Consider the following 24,748-nt stretch of genomic DNA (forward strand, 5'->3'; position numbering starts at 1 on the left):
TCATACTGAAAACTGGTTGTTTGGCTGGAAGCTGTAAACAACTAGATCGGAAGGGGATTTTCTGTGATTGCGCCCTGAATTGCAACCACAGGAGTGGCGTTACGTAACCGCGTAATGTGGTGAAGCAGACAACAACAACAACAACAACAACAGTTTGGCTACACAGGCTTAAAAAGGCAAACTCAATGAATCCAACTGCTTAGCTAACCAAAAGATTCACTTGGCTTTCATCTCTTTGAACACAACGGTCGTTAATTAAGCTTTGGCTCCGCTCCCATGTCCACCCAATCCCGCGCCAGGAGCCGACGACCGAGAACAACTCCTCCGCGGTGAGGCTGACCGAGGGCATGTAGCGAGAAAGCCCGCTGATGAATAGGCACAGTTTGGGCAAAGTTTGGCACCGGCCTGTCGTAGCAGCTATTCTGAGGCCGGGGACATGATTGGACCAGTCGGTCCTCAGCCAGGACGGCATCATTAAGGCCGGGGTCTACCCAGAGAGAAACAACAGACCATCGAAGGACATCTTGACCACCCCGACAGCGCTTGGCAGCGAACCAAAAGAGAGTTTGCTGTTTTGGAAAGTGACTGATTGGATGCGGTGGCATGGACGAGCAAAGAAAAGCGAGATGGGAAGAAGGGCAGAGACAAAAAGAGACAGAGACAGAGAGAGAGTTTGGAGAAAGGCAGTCTCATTGTAGCGGAGGCCAGAGGTACACAGCGGGCTTACTCATTAACCAGCCGACTGACCGGTTGAAACACAATGGACTCCCCTCAGATTCGGTGTGATACGCATCAAGCTGGATTTGGTGTGTGGCCAATAATTTTCTCCACCGCTGGCCTGGGAGTGTGATGCTACACGAGGTGAATCCAGGCCAGTCGGGCGTCAGGACGCCCACGCATGCAGAGTCCGGCCAAAAGACTTACCAGTAGCCAGTAGATTTGTTTCTCCCCCCCCTTCCATGCTCAATATCCATAACCGTTATTGACCTGCTTCTCATGGCCCACGGCGATAAGATAGCAAACACTTTTTGAATTAAATTTTTTTTTTTCATGACCTAAGTCTAATGCTCCCCTGAGGGTAAGAACGTGTTGTGCAAAAACAGATGATTTAATATTCCAACGCTCTGAGACAACAACATTTAACCAACATCACTGTGATACCTCACGACAGAAACAACAGCTCTGAATCGTAAAAGTGATTGTAGTACATGGAAATAATAAAAAACAAACCTGTATGCTTGTTCTTCTTTTGTGTTTATTGGCAGAACGCTAAACTGTGGAGATGCTGCACTCATTAAGTCAATAAGATCAATTTGCCTCCATATTATCAGACAAAAAGTCACCGGCTATAATTTTGCAAGAGCAAAATAAGAAGTAACAATATACATTTTCTATAACCAGCCAATAATTCAGCATCTCTACCAATAGTGGATGATAGAAGTGCATATGATGGCAGTGAAGACACAAAGATATGTTCTGAGAACAATCAAGTATATCAAGTATGCCTTTTTTCCGCTTTTCTTCAGTCGCAATTCTTTCACTGGTTGAATTACTGCTAAAAACTAATATAGTAAAAGTGAGTAGAAATATGCAGAATAACTTTCTGCTTTCCTGATTATCAACAACTCTTTATGGATGGCAATGCTTTAAAAGCTAAAGTCTGGGAGACAAATACTTTTTGTTTTGTTTTTGTGCTGCATATACACGGCCATTTGACAAGTCTATCCAACTATAAATTTAGCATCTGGCACTTATGGTAATGCCGGTGTAAAGGTTGTCAAAGAGACAGAAAACAAAAGACTCGGGAGAGAGGACGAAGAATACAAATTAGGAGAGACAAATGGAGGGCAGTGAGCGCAGGAGAAGCTTTTGCTACCGAGAGACAGAGAGGGCGGGAATTCAATCATCTAAAAAGGCTAAAACATTTCAGAAAACTCTCCTGTAATTGGAACACACACACACACACACACACACAAACACACAAATACACACACACGAAGCAGGGACAAAGCTGCCTATAAGGAGAGAGGCTAACACATACCCACAAAAACAGACAGAAACTGATACCATCTCGCATTAAAGAATTGACATATAATAACAATTCATAAATACATCCTAAAAAAGTCAATCTTAATGCCTCTGGTCAACTTTACATAATGACATCTTTCTTAAAATGTCCCCAGAAATGTGATTTGAACGGAAATCGATTTCACATCAGGGCAAAGTACGATTTAACAAACGTGCGTGCCAACTGCAGTCATGCCAGCACCTTTTCTTCAATACTGAGTCATATTCTTTTTAATTAAAATGTGTACTGATTTGCTCAAAGCCGTACATTACATGTCATTTGGCTGACGCTTTTATCCAAAGCGACTTACAGTAGTTCCATTCATTCACTGTAGAGCAGCTACAGGGAGCAACTCAGGGTTAAGTGTCTTGCTCAAGGACACATCGACTAGGGCGGGGATTGAACCTCCAACCCCCTGATGGAAAGACGGACCTGCTACCCACTCACCCATAGTCGCCCCGTACAAAACCACGTGTATGAATGATTAATACAGGAACGTGTGTGGGGTTTGTTCAGTTTTTTTCTAAAGCCTCCTGGTGGATAACCTCTGGATGTGTAGTGCTGGATAACGATTTGACTCGCTCATGTCCCTCCACGACTGTGGTGGTAACCGAGCCGGAGTTAATAATGCGAATTTCTGCTTTTAATGTCCCAACGTGATTTGCCGCGCGGCCCTGGAACGATTCCGTCGTCGCAGTTGGCATTAACGCAACATTCCTAAAAAAAACTGGCTTATTCCTGCAGAAGGTTGGAGTTTTGCACAGGCAGTGTCCGACATACACTGTGAGGGGGGGGGGGGGGGATACAAGCAGGGCAGCTGCAACACTCAGTGAGCACAGTGGACTTCCTTCACCCCGCCCCCATAAAACCTGAATGCTGACCGTGAGAAACAAAGAGAGCGTTTCATTCTGATAAGTCCTGTTCCTCCCGCGCGTTCTTCTCTCTCAACACAGACACTCCAATGTCATGTGGCTATTTGTGATCAGCACCGAGGTTATCGGCAGTCTGAACCCTGCATCAGCCCCGTCTCACACACACACCCACACACCCACACACACAGTTTGTGAAACGAAATGTGGGCCAGATCATTGTGCGTCCCTTTAAAGAAAAAAGTCATTGTTGCGCAGGACTTTAAACCCCCGACTTCCTTCCTTCCCTTATTCCCTCATTCCCTCTCTCTCATTCTCCCCTTGTCTTCTCCGACTTGTCACGGGTACGCTGAGGCGCTGCTGCGTCCCATTGGTTCGCTGAATCCCGAGTGTGTGCCGTCTCGCGGCCCTGCTATGAGGAAGCACGCTGAGAATCGGTTGTGACAACGTGTCATTCCGCGTTAACGCAGCGCGAGGCGACGTCTCAGTCTCCCCTCACCACGGCTACTGCTTGCGGCCTGGTGGCGCATGAATAACCAACATGGTGAGTTTAACCGTGTCGAACTGAGATGCAACACAAATGCAATTGCCATCCAGTCGGACGCTATTGATCGAGGTGTCGTAATTTACCCGAAACGGCACTGGTGATGGAAACCTGCATCTTCTGCCTTTAAAAGCAGGATTAAAAAACACACGTACTATTATTTTGCAGCTTGTATTTGACCCAAGCCCGGGTTTGCCATATGGTACAGGCTGCCTTATGTATAACCATATTGACCGCCTCTTCGTCTCACATCAGATCAATTTACACCCTGCCATCAATTCTACTGGTCCCCTGTGATGCGAGCAGGGAACCAGTGTATGTGTCCAAGCAGCTGGAACATCTGAAAACAAATGTATTGAGCTGTTCTGTGAGAGAGAAGGCTATTAAAGTCAATACTGTCAGTGAATAACAGAACTGCAATAGTGAGGATAATAGTGTAATTACGTGCATCAATAACACAGCAATGTTGAAAAATAGATTTTTATGGGTTGATTCTAAATAATGCATTGCATTTATTCCTGGATGTATGCAAGCCAGACACGACCACTAATCAAACCGGACAGTAGGTTGCACTCCTCTGACTATATGCTAAAATATGCATCGCTGGTCAAGTGCAACAAAAATGCAACAGTAGGTGAAAACAGTGAATGCAGAGTTAACTGTAGTTCGTGTAGCAACGGCTGCAGGTCTTCAAGCTATAGCCCTGAACCCAAAGCAGCATCAGAAGCAGCTGCACGTGGCTAAATTAATATTACATCAAAAGGATGTCAACCGGAGGCAGAGTGCTTTATTATGTAAGTATCAACCTTCAAGAAATCTGACCTACTGTATGTGCAAACTGCAAAACAGCCTTAATCAGGCCAGTTATGTAATCTGGTTAGCAGTTAAAACACATTTTCTTTTAGCACGTGAACATATCTGTCTATGAGGTGAGATGTGAATGTAATCTGTTCTAGACATTACTAGATATGTCTTAAGTTTTTACTGCCACTTTACCTTGAGAAAACTAGGAGAGAAACTGCATTGGAATCAAGTCAAATCATCTCATCAGTTTACAACGCATTGCAATACGAGATAAAGAAGAAAAAAAATTCAAAAAAGAAAAGAGAAACAGAAAAACAGAAAAACGGTTGAGACTAAAAATGCTTGCAGCTCGTCTTCTCACCTCCGGCCCGAGCTGAGACTTTGAGATCAGTCGCAGTATTGCTCGACCGTCGGAGGTCAGGGAGAAGAAAGAAAGAAAGAAAGTGTACTCACACTCTTTCATCATGCCGATGTCGACGCAGCGTTTGAGACGACAGGCCTGGCAGTGACGCCGGTTGTCCTTGGTGATGGTGCAGCTCCCGTTGAAAGGACAGGTGAAGGCGGCTTTGCGCTTCATACTGCGTCTGGAGGAGAGCACATCCATCACTTGTTTAGCAACCAGGGGTGGTTCAAATGTTCCACTGCACATTGATGATAATACAACTTTCAATATAAAAATGACTTGTTCATTATAAATGTGACGTATGTATTTTAGAATGTAAAAAAAGACTGCTAAACTCTGAAATATATGTCCATTTATACATACATATCCATGTACATACATATACATTGTCCATATATATACACACTATACATGTATACATACATATACATGTCCATATATATATACACACTATACATGTCCATATACATACATACATATACATGTCCCTATAAATACACACTATACAGCTCCATCTACAGTATACATACACACATATATATATATATATATATATATACACACACACAAAAATATACATATGTATATATATATATATACTATATTTTTAAATTTTTGTATATATAAATATATATATATATACTATATACATATACAGGACTGTCTCAGAAAATTAGAATATTGTGATGAAGTTCTTTATTTTCTGTAATGCAATTAAAAAAACAAAAATGTCATGCATTCTGGATTCATTACAAATCAACTGAAATATTGCAAGCCTTTTATTCTGATTTATTGCTGATTATGGCTTACAGCTTAAGAAAACTCAAATATCCTATCTCTAAATATTAGAATATCATGAAAAAGTATACTAGTAGGGTATTAAACAAATCACTTGAATTGTCTAATTAACTCGAAACACCTGCAAGGGTTTCCTGAGCCTTGACAAACACTCAGCTGTTATAAATCTTTTTTTTACTTGGTCTGAGGAAATATTAAAATTTTATGAGATAGGATTTTAGAGTTTTCTTAAGCTGTAAGCCATAATCAGCAATATTAAAAGAATAAAAGGCTTGCAATATTTCAGTTGATTTGTAATGAATCCAGAATGCATGACATTTTTGTTTTTTTAATTGCATTACAGAAAATAAAGAACTTTATCACAATATTCTAATTTTCTGAGACAGTCCTGTATATATAAAAATACACATCAATACATTTTACAAAAACTATATACACTTCACCAGCACTTTTCATAGATAAATAAATGGATTACTGCTTGTTTGAAGGGATGGCATGGAGCCTTCTCTTTACAGCTGGTAGGATATTAATAAATAACAATACCTCCTTATTGAATCCTATTTAGACTCTTTGATTTCTGAAAAAAAAAAAATGTATTGAAGTGAATGTGAGCGAGAGAGAATGAGAGAAAAAAGAAATCCAGAGCGAACTCCACTGAATAATGTACATTGGGTATGAATTCGGACATACAATTTAACACAGTGTACCCAAAACATCAGACAGTGTATACTGACTTCAGGTGCATACTGTGAATTCCTCCACATGGAAAGGAACAGCGAATAACACCTCGCACCACACGATCGAACACGCTGAAAAGCCCACATAAACGACACAAACACCCGATTCTCAACACGGGGGGCGGGGGGGGGGGGGGGCACGCACCTGAAGAAACCCTTGCAGCCCTCGCACGTCATGGCGTTGAAGTGGAAGCCGGTGGCCTTGTCGCCGCACACGCCGCAGATCCGTGGGCCGTTGCGGTCAGACTCCTCCGGCCCGACCGCCGATGTCGTCACCGTCATGGGCTCCATCACTGCAGGGAACGGAACCAAAAAAAAGAAGAGGGGGGGGGGGGGAAGGGAGGGATGAGTGGCCCGTTTGACACCGCCCGCCTGCTTCTTGTACGCGAGTAACACTTACAAATCAAAAAGAAAAGCAAAAAAGTTCAGGAACGCGCATGCGCGCACGTGTGTAAATCTCGCCAACGGCGCCCCGCAAAGCTTTAAAATCAGTTTGCGGTCCTCTGCTCGCGTGTTGTGTGAGAGTGTGTGTTTATTGGGGAGGTGTGTGCTTTCCTCTTCTTATACTAACAGGTGTCAGGTTATTAGCATATTCAGCAAACGGCATTGACAGCCGTGCTTGGACTCTTGCAGCTATTGGCTGTGTGACTCAGCAGACACACACACACACACACACACACAATTAACAATCACGATACAATCAATGGTAATGGGGGAAATACATTTATGACAAGAAAGAAAGGGGCTGTTGGGTGAAGGCTAAGAAATGACGGATATGTTTAATACTGCCAAGATGAAAAGTGCTCATTTTTCCACACTCGCACCATCTGGCTCGTCGCCTATGAAATAAACAGCAGTGGAGTAACACACACCTTTGAGCAAACTCATCCATATCAATCTGCACAGACTCTTGTTTGAACTCTAATTGGAGTGATGGGGATACTTTAAGAAGGCCAAAAAAAAAGAGAGGAGAGGACCCCTGCGTGTTATTGCAGGTCCGATCGGTGTGACTGTGACTGTGTGTGTGTAATATGTTCACACCAGACAGACCTCTGCCGCGGTCTTTAATTATATCTGATGGGACCCCTCATGAATTTAAACCCTATGCAAGAAAACAGAAGAATACAGTTTGTTAATCAAGTAGTTGGAGTGGTCCAACCATTTTCTTCGTTATTTAGACATCTTATCGATATGCTCACGACTATTAGGTATTTGATAATGAAGCTCCAGACAGGAAACACGGGGAGATGGGTGTCATTTGCACCATTCGGCGCTACCAAAGGCACCCCATTTATTTAAATATGACTGAATAAAGATAATAAAGGAACACATGGCCAGGTACGTTTTGTACTTTTCAAGGTTCAAGGTTCGTTTTTTTGTCATTCTCCAAACACGGGGTTGAAAAAAACCAAGTATTTTTCAGGATGGGGTTGAGGAGACAGCCAGAGGAAAGAAGCCAATTGGTGCAATGGCCCTGCTGATGCCCCACCCACTCCTCCTCTCTACCTCCATCTGCCTGATGGATCACGGAGGTCTGGATCGTGGTCCATGCCTACTACCAACTATTCATACACTCTGTGATACTCATTGAATGTGTTGTAACTCTGTAATGATTCCTTCTGGTCACATGACATCTATTGCTCCTGTCCATCCTGGAGAGGGATCCTCCTCTGTTGCTCTCCTGACAGTTTATTCACTTTTTTCCCTGTGAAGTTTTTTTTTCTATTTCTTGGGAGTTTTTCCTGAACCGATGTGAGGTCAAAGGTCAGGGATGTCGAATGTGTACAGATTGTAAGGCACATTTGTATATTGTGAGAATGGGCTATACAAAATAAACTGAATGAAATAAATTGAAGTCTTCATTTAGAAAACAAAAGAGGCTACTTCCCTCATACAATGTCATTTCTGTTAAAACCTGTTTTTATTGCATACAACAAAAAAACGAGAGCGAGAGCAATGCTTGAAAATGAGTGACAGCTTTATCCATTTGGTTTTATGGTCACCCCGACAAGCACGGGGTGGGGTGACAATAAAAATCGGAAACCGTTTTTTCAACAACGTGACGAATATAACAATGACATCATTTCTATTGCGTATTTAAGTCAAAGTCAAAGTCAGTTTTATTTGTCAATTTTCCATATGTGCAAACATACAGAAGATCGAAATTGCGTTTCTCTTCTGTCCAACATAAAGTGAATTGTGCAACATATAGACAACATAGAGTGCAAAAATAGTAAAAAACTTGTGAACATATAGACAACATAAAGTGCATAGACAACATAAAGTGCAAAAATAGTAAGAAACATGTAAACATATAGACAACATAAATTGTGCTAGCAGCATTCAGACATGTGAGTCTGAAAGAGGACGGAGTGGGAGGATGGGGAGAGAGTTCAGCTTCCTGACAGCCTGGTGGATGAAGCTGTTGGACAGCCTGGCGGTGTGAGCCCGAGGCTCGCATCTCCTCCCAGAGGGCAGGAGGCTGAAGAGACCGTGTGAGGGGTGGCAGGGGTCACTCACAATCGAGGTCGCTTTGCGGGTGAGGCGGGTGTTGTATATGTCCTGCAGGGATGGGAGGGGGGGGAGTGAGGCACCCATGATCCTTCCAGCTGCCTTCACTATGCGCTGCAGGGCGTTCCTGCTGTGGTCTGTGCAGCTTCCGCCCCACACAGTGATGCAGTTGGTCAGGATGCTCTCGATGGTGCCGCGGTAGAAGGTGTACATGATGGATGGGGCTCCTGCTTTCCTCAGTTTCCGGAGGAAGTAGAGGCGCCTCTGTGCTTTCTTTGCCAGCGATGTAGTGTTTGCTGTCCACGAGAGGTCCTCACTGATTTCCACCCCCAGGAATTTGGTGCTGCTGACCTGCTCAATGTCCGCACCGTTGATGGTCAGTGGTGGGTGATGGGTGTGGCCTTTCCGGAAGTCAACAACGATCTCTTTGGTCTTGCTGTTGTTGAGCAGGAGGTTGTTGACTCCGCACCACGTGGTCAGAAGGTTGACCTCCCTCCTGTAGAGGGTCTCGTCATCCTTGGTGATGAGACCTATCAATGTTGTGTCGTCTGCAAACTTGACCATGTGATTGGTGCTGTAGCTGGTTTTGCAGTCGTGAGTCAGCAAGGTGAAGAGCAGGGGACTGAGCACACAGCCCTGAGGGGCCCCTGTGCTGAGTGTGATGCTGCTCGAGGTGTTGTTGCCAACACGTACTACTTGTGGCCTCTCACTCAGGAAGTCCAGCAGCCAGTTACACAGCGAGGTGTTGAGCCCCAGCTGGTCAAGTTTGCAGATTAGTTGTTGTGGGATGATTGTGTTGAATGCTGAGCTAAAGTCTATGAACAGCATTCTTACATAGGAGTCTTTTTGTCCAGGTGGGTGAGGGCTGGGTGGAGAGCAGAGCAGATTGCATCCTCCGTGGACCGTTTGGCCCGGTATGCAAACTGGAAAGGGTCCAGAGTGGGGGGGAGAATGGATTTGATATGCGACATGACTAGTCGTTCAAAGCACTTCATGATTATGGGGGTCAGTGCCACTGGACGATAGTCGTTGAAGCAGGACGGATTGGATTTCTTTGGCACAGGTATGATGGTGGTTACCTTGAAGCATGATGGAACAACAGCTTGTCTCAGAGAAGTATTAAAGACATCCGTGAAGACGTCCTTAAGCTCCTCTGCGCAGTCCTTCAGCACACGACCAGGGATGTTGTCTGGACCTGTTGCCTTGTGGGTGTTGATGGACGAGAGAGTCCTCTTCACGCTGGCAGCAGACAGGCACAGAACCTGATCATGGGGAGGGGGCGGAGTCTTGTGTGGACGAGTGCTGTTCTGTGCTTCAAACCGGGCAAAGAAGCTGTTGAGGTTGTTTAGCAGAGAGATGTTGCTGTCGCAGTTCTGTGGCGTGGGTTTATAGTCTGTGATGGTCTGAATGCCCCGCCACAGGCTGCGTGTGTCTCTGCTGTCTTTAAAGTGCCGGGTTATCTTTTTTGTGTAGGAATTTTTTGCTTTCCTGATGCCGTGGGACAGGTTGGCTCTCGCTGTTTTCAGGTCCGTTTCGTCCCCAGCTCTGAAGACCCTATTTCTAGTCCTCAGCAGCCGATGGACTTCCCGTTAGCCACGGCTTCTGGTTAGCCCGAGTGGTGATGGTCTTTACATGGGTCACATCATCAATGCACTTGCTAATGTAAGAAGTAACAGTGTCTGTGTACTCCCCAATGTCTGTGTGGTCGTTGTATGTGGCTGCCTGTTTAAACATTCCCCAGTCTGTTGAGTCAAAGCAGTCTTGGAGAGCGCAGGAGGCCCCCTCTGGCCACACCTGTACCTGCTTCAGAACCGGTCTGGAGGCTTTCACTCTGGGTCTGTATGCTGGCATTAGCATGACGGTGATGTGGTCAGAGAGACCTATGTGGGGAGGGGGGAGGCCTTGTACGCTCCTTTGTGGGTTGTGTAGACCAGATCCAAAATGTTGTCTCCTCTTGTAGGGAAATCAACATGCTGGTGTAGTTTGGGAAGGACAGTCTTAAGGTTTGCATGGTTGAAATCTCCAGCAAAGATGGTGAAGCCGTCTGGGTGAGCCGTCTGTTGTTCGCTGATGGCCTGATACAGTTCACAAAGTGCCGCATTTCTATCACTGTTGTTGGAGGTCGGGGGGATGTAAACAGCGACTAGCAGAATCGCCGTGAATTCCCTCGGCAGATAAAAAGGACGGCACCTTATGATCATAAACTCCGCCAGTGGTGAGCAGTGTCTACATACCACGGCAGCGTCCCGGCACCATGCGTCCCGGATGTAAACACATACCCCGCCGCGCGAGTTTTTCCTCCATCAGCGAGGGCTCTTTCCGCTCGGTAGCATGTTAGCTCCTCCAGTCTCACAGCAGAGTCGGGGATGTTGTCATTTAGCCATGTTTCCGTGAAGATAAGCACACAGCAGTTCCTCACGTCTCGCTGCTGCGTCTGCAGCAGTCTAATGTGGTCCATTTTATTGTCCAAGGATCGCACATTAGCCATGATAATGGATGGTATGACTGGACGAGTTGGCCTAGCCGCTAGCCTAGCTCGGGTTCCTCCGCGCTACCCTCTTCTGCTTCCTCTCACAACGCCACGGCGCCTCCTTTCTGGGGAGGAGTGGCAGTCGAGTCCGTGTGGTCGGTGTGGTCGTAGGCGGCGGCAATCCGTGCTCATGAGTGTTTCCGCTTGTTCAGCGTCCAGAGTGCCGTGTAGTTTGGTCCTGCCGATGGTTAACAGAACCTGGCGACTATATTTGGGTTCCGACGTAGACAGACGAGGCGAAGACGAACAATTTTTGGACGAACTTTTGCACAAACATTTAGAAACAGAACAAAACACCAAATGGTCAGGACAGAGAGGGGCCGCTGCGTCCGTGCGCGCCGCCATCTTGTATATAGGGCTTCAGTCCAATGTGTCTTCTGGTACTCGTTGGACATTAGCCAACAGCAAACGGGGATTGAACATATATCAATACTGGAATCTGAAACGATCCGAATGGTCATTAGTTTGTGTTCAAGTCACAGAGGAAAAGACATCATACAACAAAGAGGTGAACATGTCCAATACACCAAACACATGGTTAGTGGGCTCTTTGTGTTGTTAAGCTTCAGCAGAGAGATCTGCGCCTGTGAACTAACTCGACGCATAAATCCTGTGTGTGTGTGTGTGAGAGAGAGAGAGAGAGAGAGAGAGGGAGAGAGAGGGGTCATTTGAGGGGAAGACAACAAAATGAGGACGAGGACAAAGAGAGGGCGGGGGGCACATGCACATGAACTTAGGCCCAGCGTGTTAGCACAGTCACATGGCGGCTGCGTAATATAGCCTGTGGGGAGCTGCCGTGCGTAGAAGTAGCACTCGGGTCGTGTCAAACGAGGACGAAGAGGTAGGAGGAGCCACGGGTGGGGGAGATGTTGCAGGAGAAGAGGTGAGACAGGTGAGTGAGGGAGGGTGGAGTCAAACCCATGAGCTTGCATTGAAGATCGAAATTGCGTTTCTCTTCTGTCCAACATAAAGTGAATTGTGCAACATATAGACAACATAGAGTGCAAAAATAGTAAAAAACTTGTGAACATATAGACAACATAAAGTGCATAGACAACATAAAGTGCAAAAATAGTAAGAAACATGTAAACATATAGACAACATAAATTGTGCTAGCAGCATTCAGACATGTGAGTCTGAAAGAGGACGGAGTGGGAAGATGGGGAGAGAGTTCAGCTTCCTGACAGCCTGGTGGATGAAGCTGTTGGACAGCCTGGCGGTGTGAGCCCGGAGGCTCGGTATCTCCTCCCAGAGGGCAGGAGGCTGAAGAGACCGTGTGAGGGGTGGCAGGGTCACTCACAATCGAGGTCGCTTTGCGGGTGAGGCGGGTGTTGTATATGTCCTGCAGGGATGGGAGGGGGGGGAGTGAGGCACCCATGATCCTTCCAGCTGCCTTCACTATGCGCTGCAGGGCGTTCCTGCTGTGGTCTGTGCAGCTTCCGCCCCACACAGTGATGCAGTTGGTCAGGATGCTCTCGATGGTGCCGCGGTAGAAGGTGCACATGATGGATGGGGGGCTCCCTGCTTTCCTCAGTTTCCGGAGGAAGTAGAGGCGCCTCTGTGCTTTCTTTGCCAGCGATGTAGTGTTTGCTGTCCACGAGAGGTCCTCACTGATTTCCACCCCCAGGAATTTGGTGCTGCTGACCTGCTCAATGTCCGCACCGTTGATGGTCAGTGGTGGGTGATGGGTGTGGCCTTTCCGGAAGTCAACAACGATCTCTTTGGTCTTGCTGTTGTTGAGCAGGAGGTTGTTGACTCCGCACCACGTGGTCAGAAGGTTGACCTCCTTCCTGTAGAGGGTCTCGTCATCCTTGGTGATGAGACCTATCAATGTTGTGTCGCCTGCAAACTTGACCATGTGATTGGTGCTGTAGCTGGTTTTGCAGTCGTGAGTCAGCAAGGTGAAGAGCAGGGGACTGAGCACACAGCCCTGAGGGGCCCCTGTGCTGAGTGTGATGCTGCTCGAGGTGTTGTTGCCAACACGTACTACTTGTGGCCTCTCACTCAGGAAGTCCAGCAGCCAGTTACACAGCGAGGTGTTGAGCCCCAGCTGGTCAAGTTTGCAGATTAGTTGTTGTGGGATGATTGTGTTGAATGCTGAGCTAAAGTCTATGAACAGCATTCTTACATAGGAGTCATTTTTGTCCAGGTGGGTGAGGGCTGGGTGGAGAGCAGAGCAGATTGCATCCTCCGTGGACCGTTTGGCCCAGTATGCAAACTGGAAAGGGTCCAGAGTGGGGGGGAGAATGGATTTGATATGCGACATGACTAGTCGCTCAAAGCACTTCATGATTATGGGGGTCAGTGCCACTGGACGATAGTCGTTGAAGCAGGACGGAGTGGATTTCTTTGGCACAGGTATGATGGTGGTTACCTTGAAGCATGATGGAACAACAGCTTGTCTCAGAGAAGTATTAAAGACATCCGTGAAGACGTCCTTAAGCTCCTCTGCGCAGTCCTTCAGCACACGACCAGGGATGTTGTCTGGACCTGTTGCCTTGTGGGTGTTGATGGACGAGAGAGTCCTCTTCACGCTGGCAGCAGACAGGCACAGAACCTGATCATGGGGAGGCGGAGTCTTGTGTGGACGAGTGCTGTTCTGTGCTTCAAACCGGGCAAAGAAGCTGTTGAGGTTGTTTAGCAGAGAGATGTTGCTGTCGCAGTTCTGTGGCGTGGGTTTATAGTCTGTGATGGTCTGAATGCCCCGCCACAGGCTGCGTGTGTCTCTGCTGTCTTTAAAGTGCCGGGTTATCTTTTTTGTGTAGGAATTTTTGCTTTCCTGATGCCGTGGGACAGGTTGGCTCGCTGTTTTCAGGTCCGTTTGTCCCCAGCTCTGAAGACCCTATTTCTAGTCCTCAGCAGCCGATGGACTTCCCTGTTAGCCACGGCTTCTGGTTAGCCCAGTGGTGATGGTCTTTACATGGGTCACATCATCAATGCACTTGCTAATGTAAGAAGTAACAGTGTCTGTGTACTCCCCAATGTCTGTGTGGTCGTTGTATGTGGCTGCCTGTTTAAACATTCCCCAGTCTGTTGAGTCAAAGCAGTCTTGAGAGCGCAGGAGGCGCCCTCTGGCCACACCGTACCTGCTTCAGAACCGGTCTGGAGGCTTTCACTCTGGGTCTGTATGCTGGCATTAGCATGACGGTGATGTGGTCAGAGAGACCTATGTGGGAGAGGGGAGGCCTTGTACGCTCCTTTGTGGGTTGTGTAGACCAGATCCAAAATGTTGTCTCCTCTTGTAGGGAAATCAACATGCTGGTGTAGTTTGGGAAGGACAGTCTTAAGGTTTGCATGGTTGAAATCTCCAGCAAAGATGGTGAAGCCGTCTGGGTGAGCGCTGATGGCCTGATACAGTTATTTCTATCACTGTTGTTGGAGGTCGGGGATGTAAACAGCGACTCGGCAGATAAAAAGGACGGCACCTTATGATCCGCCAGTGGTGAGCACCCGGATGTAAACATACCCGCTTTTCCTCCATCAGCGAGGGCTCTGTCCTAGCTCCTCCAGTCTCACAGCAGAGTGCACACAGCAGTTCCTCACGTCTGTCTGCACTAATGTGGTCCATTTTATTGTCCAAGGATCGCATTAGCCATGATAATGGATGGTATGGACGAGTTGCCTCAGCCGCTAGCCTAGCTCGGGTTCCTCCGCGCTACCCTCTTCTGCTTCCTCTCACAACGCTTACGGCGCCTCCTTTCTGGGGAGGGTGGCAGTCGAGTCCGGTGTGGTCGGTGTGGTCGTAGGCCGGCGAAGTAATCCGTGCTCCGCGAGTGTTTCCGCTTGTTCAGCGTCCAGAGTGCCGTGTAGTTTGGTCCTGCCGATGGTTAACAGAACCTGGCGACTATATTTGGGTTCCGACGTAGACAGACGAGGCGAAGACGAACAATTTTTGGACGAACTTTTGCACAAACATTTAGAAACAGAACAAAACACCAAATGGTCAGGACAGAGAGGGGCCGCTGCGTCCGTGCGCGCCGCCATCTTGTATATAGGGCTTCAGTCCAATGTGTCTTCTGGTACTCGTTGGACATTAGCCAACAGCAAACGGGGATTGAACATATATCAATACTGGAATCTGAAACGATCCGAATGGTCATTAGTTTGTGTTCAAGTCACAGAGGAAAAGACATCATACAACAAAGAGGTGAACATGTCCAATACACCAAACACATGGTTAGTGGGCTCTTTGTGTTGTTAAGCTTCAGCAGAGAGATCTGCGCCTGTGAACTAACTCGACGCATAAATCCTGTGTGTGTGTGTGTGAGAGAGAGAGAGAGAGAGAGGGAGAGAGAGGGGTCATTTGAGGGGAAGACAACAAAATGAGGACGAGGACAAAGAGAGGGGGGGGCGGGGGGCACATGCACATGAACTTAGGCCCAGCGTGTTAGCACAGTCACATGGCGGCTGCGTAATATAGCCTGTGGGGAGCTGCCGTGCGTAGAAGTAGCACTCGGGTCGTGTCAAACGAGGACGAAGAGGTAGGAGGAGCCACGGGTGGGGGGGGGGGGGGGGAGATGTTGCAGGAGAAGAGGTGAGACAGGTGAGTGAGGGAGGGGTGGAGTCAAACTCCATGAGCTTGCATTACGGCTTGGCGAAGTGAAGCATCCCAGGTGAGAAACAGAGAGCACGAGGAGGCCGGAGCCGCGCCGCCATCGGCCCCATTACCCACGACGCACCTCACCGCGGGGAAGGCTGGACAAAGCGAACGCCTTAGCATGTCGTCGAAAACAACACCAAAACAAACCCCCTGCAGTTTCGCCGGCGGTGCTGGTGATCAACAGCACTCGTGCGATCCAGGTCTGTTATTAATTACAATTGCAATGAATTAATAACACGTTAATCTGTGTTATTTCGACTTCAATAACCTCGCTCCATCACTGGTTGTTTTTTTCCCTCTATGTGCTTTCCCTCACTGGTTTCTCATTTGTAACACTGCCTTGTTAATTAGCGTCTTTATTTATTTACAGTCAGCGTGATTAGTTGGTGAAGAAAAATAAAATAAAGGGGGGGGTGCGCTTGTATGCTGCCAGACTGACAGGCGATCCCCTCTCGCCTTACCTTTTTAACCCTTATGTTGCCTTCGGGTCATTTTGACCCGATTCAATATTTAACCCTCCTGTCGCCTTCGGGTCAATTTGACCCGATTCAATGTTTAATGTCGGTGTTCTTTCGGGAGTCAACAAACAAACATAAAGTACCTCACACTTAAACTTGGAAAACAATATTAATTCTAAGAATTTTCTGGAGATTGTAATAGCTGGGGTCATATTGACCTCAAGGGTACAATATGTTAGTAAATATAAAGGTAACAGGAGGGTTAAACATTGAATCGGGTCATATTGACCCGAAGGCGACAGGAGGGTGAAACATTGAATCGGGTCAAATTGACCCGAAGGCAACACAAGGGTTAACAAGCATTGCTCGGTTTTTTTCCTCATGCTAAGACCTTTTTTTCTCTCCTATTTATCTGTCAATGTACCTTCATCTCCTCTGAGAAGACACATCAATAAGTTCTTCATCATAATCTTTTTTCCCTCTTTGACCTTGCCGTGCGATCATAACAAGGAAGCACAGCGTGTCCTGCTTTGTAACTCATCAACCTTCTGACGAGTTTGGTTTGAATTATTTGGCAATATTGTTGCGCAACAATCACCTCGAAACATTTCGCAGGGGAGTAATGTTGTCGAGCATCCACCGGGAGACGTCCCGAGAGCTCACGTTATCCAAGCTGCTCTCACTAAACCCAGATTGAGATGGTTTTTTTCCCGATTGGTTTTCTACATTTTCAGGTTTATTTTGATATTTAACAAAACAAAGCAAATTGAATTGGGCAGTGTTGCCAGACCAACAAAAACACACCTCTGCCGTGTATAATGGATTCTTCGCGGATCCATTCTTAATAAAAGAGCATGTGTCGACGCCGGAGAAGTGATTTATCAAACCGCTCGGATCATCTCTGTGTACGAGGAAGACAACAAGACGTACCGTACGGTTATCTATGATATACGACGACGTCTGCTTGTTAATGCAAGTGAACGGTAGCTTTATTCTGGTCATGTATAGCCCTAAAATGGATCGTTCAGAGGTTTTGAAGTGAGGTTTTATGGAGTACTTATCCAGAGTTACTACCCCAGTTTGGAGACGCAGGCAGGAGGACCAGCACTGGAGCGAAGCAGTGTACTGCTGTGGAGCAGCAGCAAAACGGAATTCAGCCACATAGAAAAATGCACACTATATTTAGAATAAATTGGGGAATTGAAGCCGTTTGATCTGTTCATGTCCTCCTCAAAGCGACCAGACTCCATTGACAACATCTGATATTATAAACTGGCTGTTTGTATGTGCTAGTGTGTGCTTTTTGTCAGGCCGGCCTAACCTTTTAAAAACACAACAACAAATCACACAATGACACAAACTAACCGACTGAGATAAACCAGCAAACTCCCGTACCTGCAGGTTAAAATAACCGTTTATGTCAAAGGAGAATCTCGGTTTAGAATTTTTTTTCAGTTCCCCGTCGGAAAAGGCTGCCTGCTGGCAATATTCTATTTTGGGGTCAAAATCTTATTTTAATATTAAAATATTCTTATACAGCGTACACTTAAAACACAAATGAATTTTTTTTAGGTGGATAAATATGTTTCGCTGCCCCCCCCTTTCCACAGCAGTGCATTGCTTTGCTCCCACGCTGGTTCTCCTCTCTGTTTCAGTTAACTGTAAGTAATACGCTGACTGATTATGAATCAGTACCGCGTAGAATTCCATTTCAAAACACCCGAAAAATACCCTTTAAGCATCGTGTTCTATTTTCTGGTTCATGCAGGAAAGTAGTTATTTGAACATTTTACAATGAAACTATAAGAACATACCTGTATTGCACAATGGGGCAACACACATATGCCATTTCTGGATTATAATTTTTAATGAATCTTTATTTAGATAGTCGGCAGATACAAACAGACATGTGTTATATAATAGGTAGAACTTTGAATCTGTTGAAAGGCATGGTTTCAGTATCAGGATACTAGAAAGAGAAAAGAAGGAGAGAGTTCTGCACAATAACAGTTTAACTTACAAATGTATTCAAAAAATAAAAAATTAAGAAATCATAAGCATTTACTTTTTAACCCTTGTGTTGCCTTCGGGTCAATTTGACCCGATTCAATGTTTCACCCTCCTGTTACCTTTATATTTACTAACATATTTTACCCTTGAGGTCAATATGACCCCAGCTATTAAAATCTCCAGAAAATTATTAGAATTAATATTGTTTTCCAAGTTTAAGTCTGAGGTACTTTATGTTTGTTTGTTGACTCCCGAAAGAACACCGACATTAAACATTGAATCGGGTCAAATTGACCCGAAGGCGACAGGAGGGTTAAGCTCAGAAGAAAACAGCACAGGGCCCCTGAATTGATAATTTAGCAAACAACCTCGACTTGACCAGTAACATGTACACAGGGTTCATACACATGTTGACCAATGGATTTTCATGACCTTTCCATGACTTTAAACCATATTTCCCATGACCAAACATTGTGTGAAATCTCAGTGTATAAATAATACAAATGAATTAGAGACATTTGATTAAAAGAATAAATATTGATATAAATGTTTCTTCTTTTAATCAAACTGTGTAAATGAACCAACACTTTAGGGATTCAAATTTCTTTCAAGGACCTTTCCAGGGCTGGAAATAACCATTTTTAAATTCCATAACTTTTCCAGGTTTTCCATGTATACAACCCTGTATACAATTGAAACCAATCCTATCTTGTTGTTGTATTGTTTTGTTGTGTCCCGACATGACAGAAGACTCCCCCCACACATTATCTTCCTCCTTGACCTCTGAGGGTCACGGTTAGCCAGCTGACGGGCACAGGCTGGTTTGTTTTCAGTGTACAAGTGGAACTGTGTCGTCGGCGTCGTTGTTGTTGCCAAGCTAGCCCTCCCCTGCTCACCTCGAATCCCCCGCTACAGCCTTGTGCTCCAATCACTCACTGCACCTCCAGCCCTGGCTGGTGTTGGCACAATAACAAAATCCAATGCTACGTCAATAGTGTTGCGCAAGACTGAAAACTGAAAAACAGACTTTTGCAAACTGTAAGGAGGTTGACGAAATGAAATGGACAAGATTAATTCTCACTTCAAAGTTGTGTCCTGACTCCTGAGGGTGTGTGTGTGTGTGTGTGTGTGTGTGTGTGTGTGTGTGTGTGTGTGTGTGTGTGTGTGTGTGTGTAGAAGGAAGTAGAACAGAACTGGCTGTAATACAAAGAGTCTGATCTTAGTCCTGGAATACAACATTTGGAATCAAATAACAGAACCCTTATGACACTAGACATCAATTTGAAAATTGTTAAACATTGCACTGCAGAAGTATTCCCTTTTCAGCTCAGAACACTGGTACTCATGAGGCCTGTTACAATGAGCATTATATTGACTTATCGTACAATTATTTGACTTGTGACATGAACTCGATCATTTTTTACTTCATTAACTTATGCCATAATGTATGGACATGACCGTGCGCATATGTACGTTACTGACTTAGTGTCCAACATTACGTACCTTAGTTTGATCATAGTCATTTTTGTTGACCTCCATTTACTCCTTGTGTTTACACGGTTGTTTGTTTCCTGAATAATGTCACTAACGAGTTAGCCAACATGATGCAATACAAGACTTGGGGAATGCTCAAACGTTGACTATTTTTGTTAACAGAGCCAGAGACACTATTTAATTAGGGCTGTGAAACGCTAAAAATTTTTACTCGGATTAATCACAGGTTTTTGTGGATTAATCATGATTAATCACATATTACCGATATTCTCGGTATATTTTGTGAGAACATAGAGATTTATGACAAAAGACGGATATATACATTTATACATTCTTCTATACAATGGTGCTGCAACTCAGCAGTTATTTAGCAGTTTTCTTCCATATGGAACATTAATACATCTTCATCCTAAACAGAATGTTTAACCCTCCTGTTACCTTTCGGGTCAATTTGACCCCATTCAATGTTTAATGTCGGTGTTCTTTGGGGTCAATTTGACCCCAGGCTGTTTTTCACTGTGTCAAACATATCAGAAATATCAACTTTTTTATTTATTTAAAGGGCTATTTAGGTGGTCAACAAACAAACATAAAGTACCTCACACTTAAACTTGGGAATCAATATTAATTCTAATAATTTTCAATTGCTGGGGTCAAATTGACCCCGAGGGTAAAATATGTTCGTAAATGTAAAGGTAACAGGAGGGTTAAACAGAGCATTTTTCTCTTGTTTGTCAACCATTAACTCCACCATGATACAATCTAAAGGTGGACAGATTGACAAGTGACTTTTTTTTGCTCGGTCCCGATGCGCGCGCACGGAGCTCTGTGGCGCGCGAGACGGAGATCGATAAGTGTTAACGCAACGCGTAGAGACAGAAATGACATGCTGCTGTGGAGATACGATCAACAACAGATGTTTAGTTTAATAAAAGAACAAAGACGTGCTATAGAGCAGGGGTCCCCAACCCCCGGGCCGCGGCTTGGTTGGAACCGGGCCGCGGAAAAAAAGTGAATAATAAAGTTTACTTTTTTTTTTTTTTAAATCAGTCGGAAAAATCTATTATTTTGAAAAAGGACCGGATACACCCGTGTGTACGTCTGAGCCGCGTTCAGGAGTCTTATGGTGTGTTCACACCGTAATTCGGCGTAATGATGAGTTGTAGTTTTGGCACTTTATGCCCTAAGTATAATTGTATGACGTCATATTTATTACGTCATTTATATTGCCGGTCCGTGAAAATAATTTCTGACACGGAACCGGTCCGTGGCTCAAAAAAGGTTGGGGACCGCTGCTATAGAGAACATGTCAGGGGGCGGGCCAATCTTTTTAATGTCATGCGATCTACCAACACTACGCCGCGATCGACTGGCAGGTCGCGATCGACGTGTTGAGACCCCTGATCTACAGGAAGTAAAAGTCGTAACAAGGTTTCCGGAGGTGAACCTGCGGAAGGATCATTACCGATGAACAGACCGTCTGCATGAGAGCGGACATAGTTCAGATTGAAGTGGTGTATTGGAAGCTCATTTTGCAAGTGACTTTTTTTTCGTCCCGACGACCAACAACAGACAGATTGGAAGCTCATTCTGCGCATGCGTTAAATGCGTTAAAAAAAAACAACTAGTTAAACCTGTAATTGAATTAACTGAGTTAACGCGTTATTTTTCACAGCACTATATTTAATGTATTGCTTTGGTTGCGTTGTTATATTTCATTTGTTTATTTAGGATATTTAAATGTTTATTTTGCCAATTCCAATGTCTGAATATTCTTAAAAGGGTATATTTGAATTATTATGCTTTTATACTATATTACCAGTGTCATGACATGGTCCTAAAGTGACATTAATATGATTTAAGGCAGCTATTTCTCAGACAATAAAGCATCCAACAAATAAACGTATTGTGAAAAGCCTTGTGCCCATGTCAGATTTCTGGTTTCATGGCAACAACTGTCATTGCATCATTGACAACCATCACATCCCAAAGAATAATCACGGTTCCTCTCTCTCTGTTCATCTTGCATTTCCTCTCTTCCTCCCCCTCCGTTAATCTCCCTCTCCATCCCCCTGTAGCTGTAAACACGTGTCCATGTTGCTTCTGAGAGCAATGCAGAGTCGGCTACGAGTGCCATCCAGCGTCAACAGATGGCTGTAATCCGGCAATCAGACCGGATTACAGCCGAGCCCGCTTTGTCTGTTTTCGCTGATGCTGGTGTTATTTCCCCCTCGGCCGATACGGCGAACAGTGCAACAGCTGAGTGCCATTTCACCGTGTTCAAATTCATAAACCGCCTCATCGCATGTAAACACTTGGTCCCGTGAGGCGGACCATTGGGACCCCAGCGTGCGAAATAAACATTCACTGGAGGAGATCAGGCATTACTCACTGAGGGAGAATAGTTTGTTGACACACAAAAGGAGTATTTCATTCAGGAAAATGCATCAAAAACACAGCTGACGCTGTTCAGAACCGACGCTGTTCGCGAGCCCTCAAACATAATGACAGCCATTATACAATGGGACCAGCCTGGGGTTCTTCAAAATAATCATGCAACGCAGAATTCACTTCAAAACGGGCATAAAATAATAAGATTTTCCACCTCACATTAATGACGATCATAAAAGGATGATTTAGCTTCGCTTTCCTGTACTCATGCAAAATACTGGTCAAAAAGCACGAAACAAGACAAAAGTCACGAGGGAGAAGACTAAGCTAAATAAAATCTTTAATATTTAAAGATCTAAAAGAGCATTTTGCTTAGCCGAGTGGTTGCAGCATGTGCCGTTTCAGCACAACTTCTTTTGTTGCATGTCACACCCCTCTGTCTTTCTCCTACATTTCTCATCTCTACTTCCTGGCGCCCTTGCCCAGACCACACCCATCTTCAAAACCCGACCGTCATTTTCACCTCAACCGCACGCGACCTGTAACATTCCGTGCGAGTGCATCTTGCACCGTCTGCAACGCCATCGCGTGAAAGAAATCAGTCCACAGACGGAGAGACCGAAATACAAACACCTGGCCGAGTATTTAAAGTCACTCCCATGGTAAGTTCCTGTTCTGCTGGGACTCTAAAGGATAGTTTTGCCATGATGATACCCACACACACACACACACACACACACACACACACAGCAGCTGGTAACATTATTAAAAAACCCTTAGCTGCGTTGTTCAAATATAACATTTCTATCAGCATTCATTCACCAATAGTTGCCTTGTTCACAACAAACACCCTCGAGACGCGTCCCGCCATCGGCCGGTTAACGACAAACCGTTGTACCTCCTTCGAAAAGCTTAACGCGGCTCTCTTGTGGCTTTCTGTCCACGGCTCATTCCTCCTTCGCCTCCTCGGAGCCTCTTGGCGGAACAGTCAAACTGCCGCGCCGCGTTTGTTCGGCTTCCCGCCGATCGTAAATGTGACGCTCCGGTTTGCAGAGGCTCCGCTGACCGCGCGCCGCAAAACGAGAAAAGAAAAGGAAAAACACGACACCACCTGATCTGGGAGGGGGGGAAGGCGGAACATGTCACAATAAGAACTAGAACGGGCACTCGGTAGAGCGCATACCTTCGCATATCACAAGATTGGGCATTGAATTATGAACATGTTGGCATTAGTTGCATGCCAATTGGATAGAAATTGACCGCGCTATGGTAAAAAGAAGATGTTGACCTTGTCATGACCTTGACCTTTGACCCGATCGATCCCAAAATCTAATCAAGTGGTCCCCGGATAATAACCAATCATCCCACCAAATTTCATGCGATTCAAGAAGATTTTGACCTTTTCGTGACCTTGACCTTTGACCCGATCGATCCCAAAATCTAATCAAATGGTCCGCGGATAATAACCAATCATCCCACCAAATTTCATGCGATTCGGTTTAATACTTTTTGAGTTATGCGAGTAACACGCATAGAAATAAATAAATAAATGGCAATCAAAACATAACCTTCCGCATTTTCAATGTGAAGGTAATTAGTATGCAACCTCTGCTGTGCAATAAACCCCCAGGTAGGCTCGGAGTCCCAGTGTGCGCGGAACCGTGCGCGAGGCCTCTCGGTTGAACTGAGCATGCCGTGGACTCAATGTATTGATTAACCCGCACCGGTACCATCAAATATCATCACCCTGATTGAGCATTTTGTCACTACGACACTGAGCCCGAGACGGATCATTAACGAGCATCTGGTGGCCCTCACCCGAGCGGGCTCGCTCGCACACCTGAGAGAGGCGTTCAAGAAACCACAGGCCGATAAAAGGATGAATGCTTGTGGAAGTCCTACGATGCTAATTCAAATACTAAAATAGTAAATAAATGCCCGGCCTAGTGGGTAGGGTTGAACATGCTCGAGCTTCTTTGTCAATATTCTTAAACCCTCGCATCGCGAACGCCCGGTTGAGCGTTCTTGTTTGACTGGAGCCTTCTTTCCCAGCGTGTTTACAGAGCTGCTGAAGTGGTGTAAACTTGACGACAGGGAAGTATAAAAAAATATATATTCACATGACCGTACCGGCGAGCGTCAACACTGCACAAGTGTCCCATAACTACTAAGCCCCCCCCCTCCTGACCCCTACCAGCTGTGGGGCTGCTGCTCCGCGGCTGACCCCAACTTCTGACCTCCCTGTAGAGGTGGCAAGGGAAAGGACGACTTCCCCGCAGGGATCAGTAAAGTCCCGCCATTGTCTGAAAGAGGACCCCGTCGTCTGCTTACCAAAATAAAAGTTGTGTGTGGCTCTGTTTAGGATCTAGTAATTTGATTCCAACCACGCTGTGCCGCAATCGATTGGATTTTCCCGTTGACATTCAGAGAAAGAGGAAGGAGCCTCCGCTCGCTCAGATGGGCTGTGCTTCATGGGAATTGCAGGCCCAAGGGACTCTCCTTTCTAGTTTCTCTTCAAAGCCCAGCGGTAA

General features: G+C 45.5%; 1 protein-coding gene across 2 annotated transcripts in view; it reads right to left on the minus strand.

The window, feature by feature from the left end:
• Positions 1-24,748, minus strand: part of LOC130199828 (vitamin D3 receptor A) — a 73,916-nt gene that overhangs the window by 12,578 nt on the left and 36,590 nt on the right. For both annotated transcript variants that reach the window (XM_056423636.1, XM_056423637.1), the window contains exons 3-4: positions 6,369-6,516; positions 4,739-4,869 (exon numbers count right to left, since the gene is read on the minus strand). In XM_056423636.1, coding sequence (XP_056279611.1) covers positions 4,739-4,869; positions 6,369-6,514 — 277 coding nt within the window. In that variant the 5' untranslated portion in view covers positions 6,515-6,516. The remainder of the gene's footprint in view (positions 1-4,738; positions 4,870-6,368; positions 6,517-24,748) is intronic.

Source organism: Pseudoliparis swirei, chromosome 9, assembly GCF_029220125.1.
Source record: "Pseudoliparis swirei isolate HS2019 ecotype Mariana Trench chromosome 9, NWPU_hadal_v1, whole genome shotgun sequence".
NCBI lineage: Eukaryota > Metazoa > Chordata > Actinopteri > Perciformes > Liparidae > Pseudoliparis > Pseudoliparis swirei.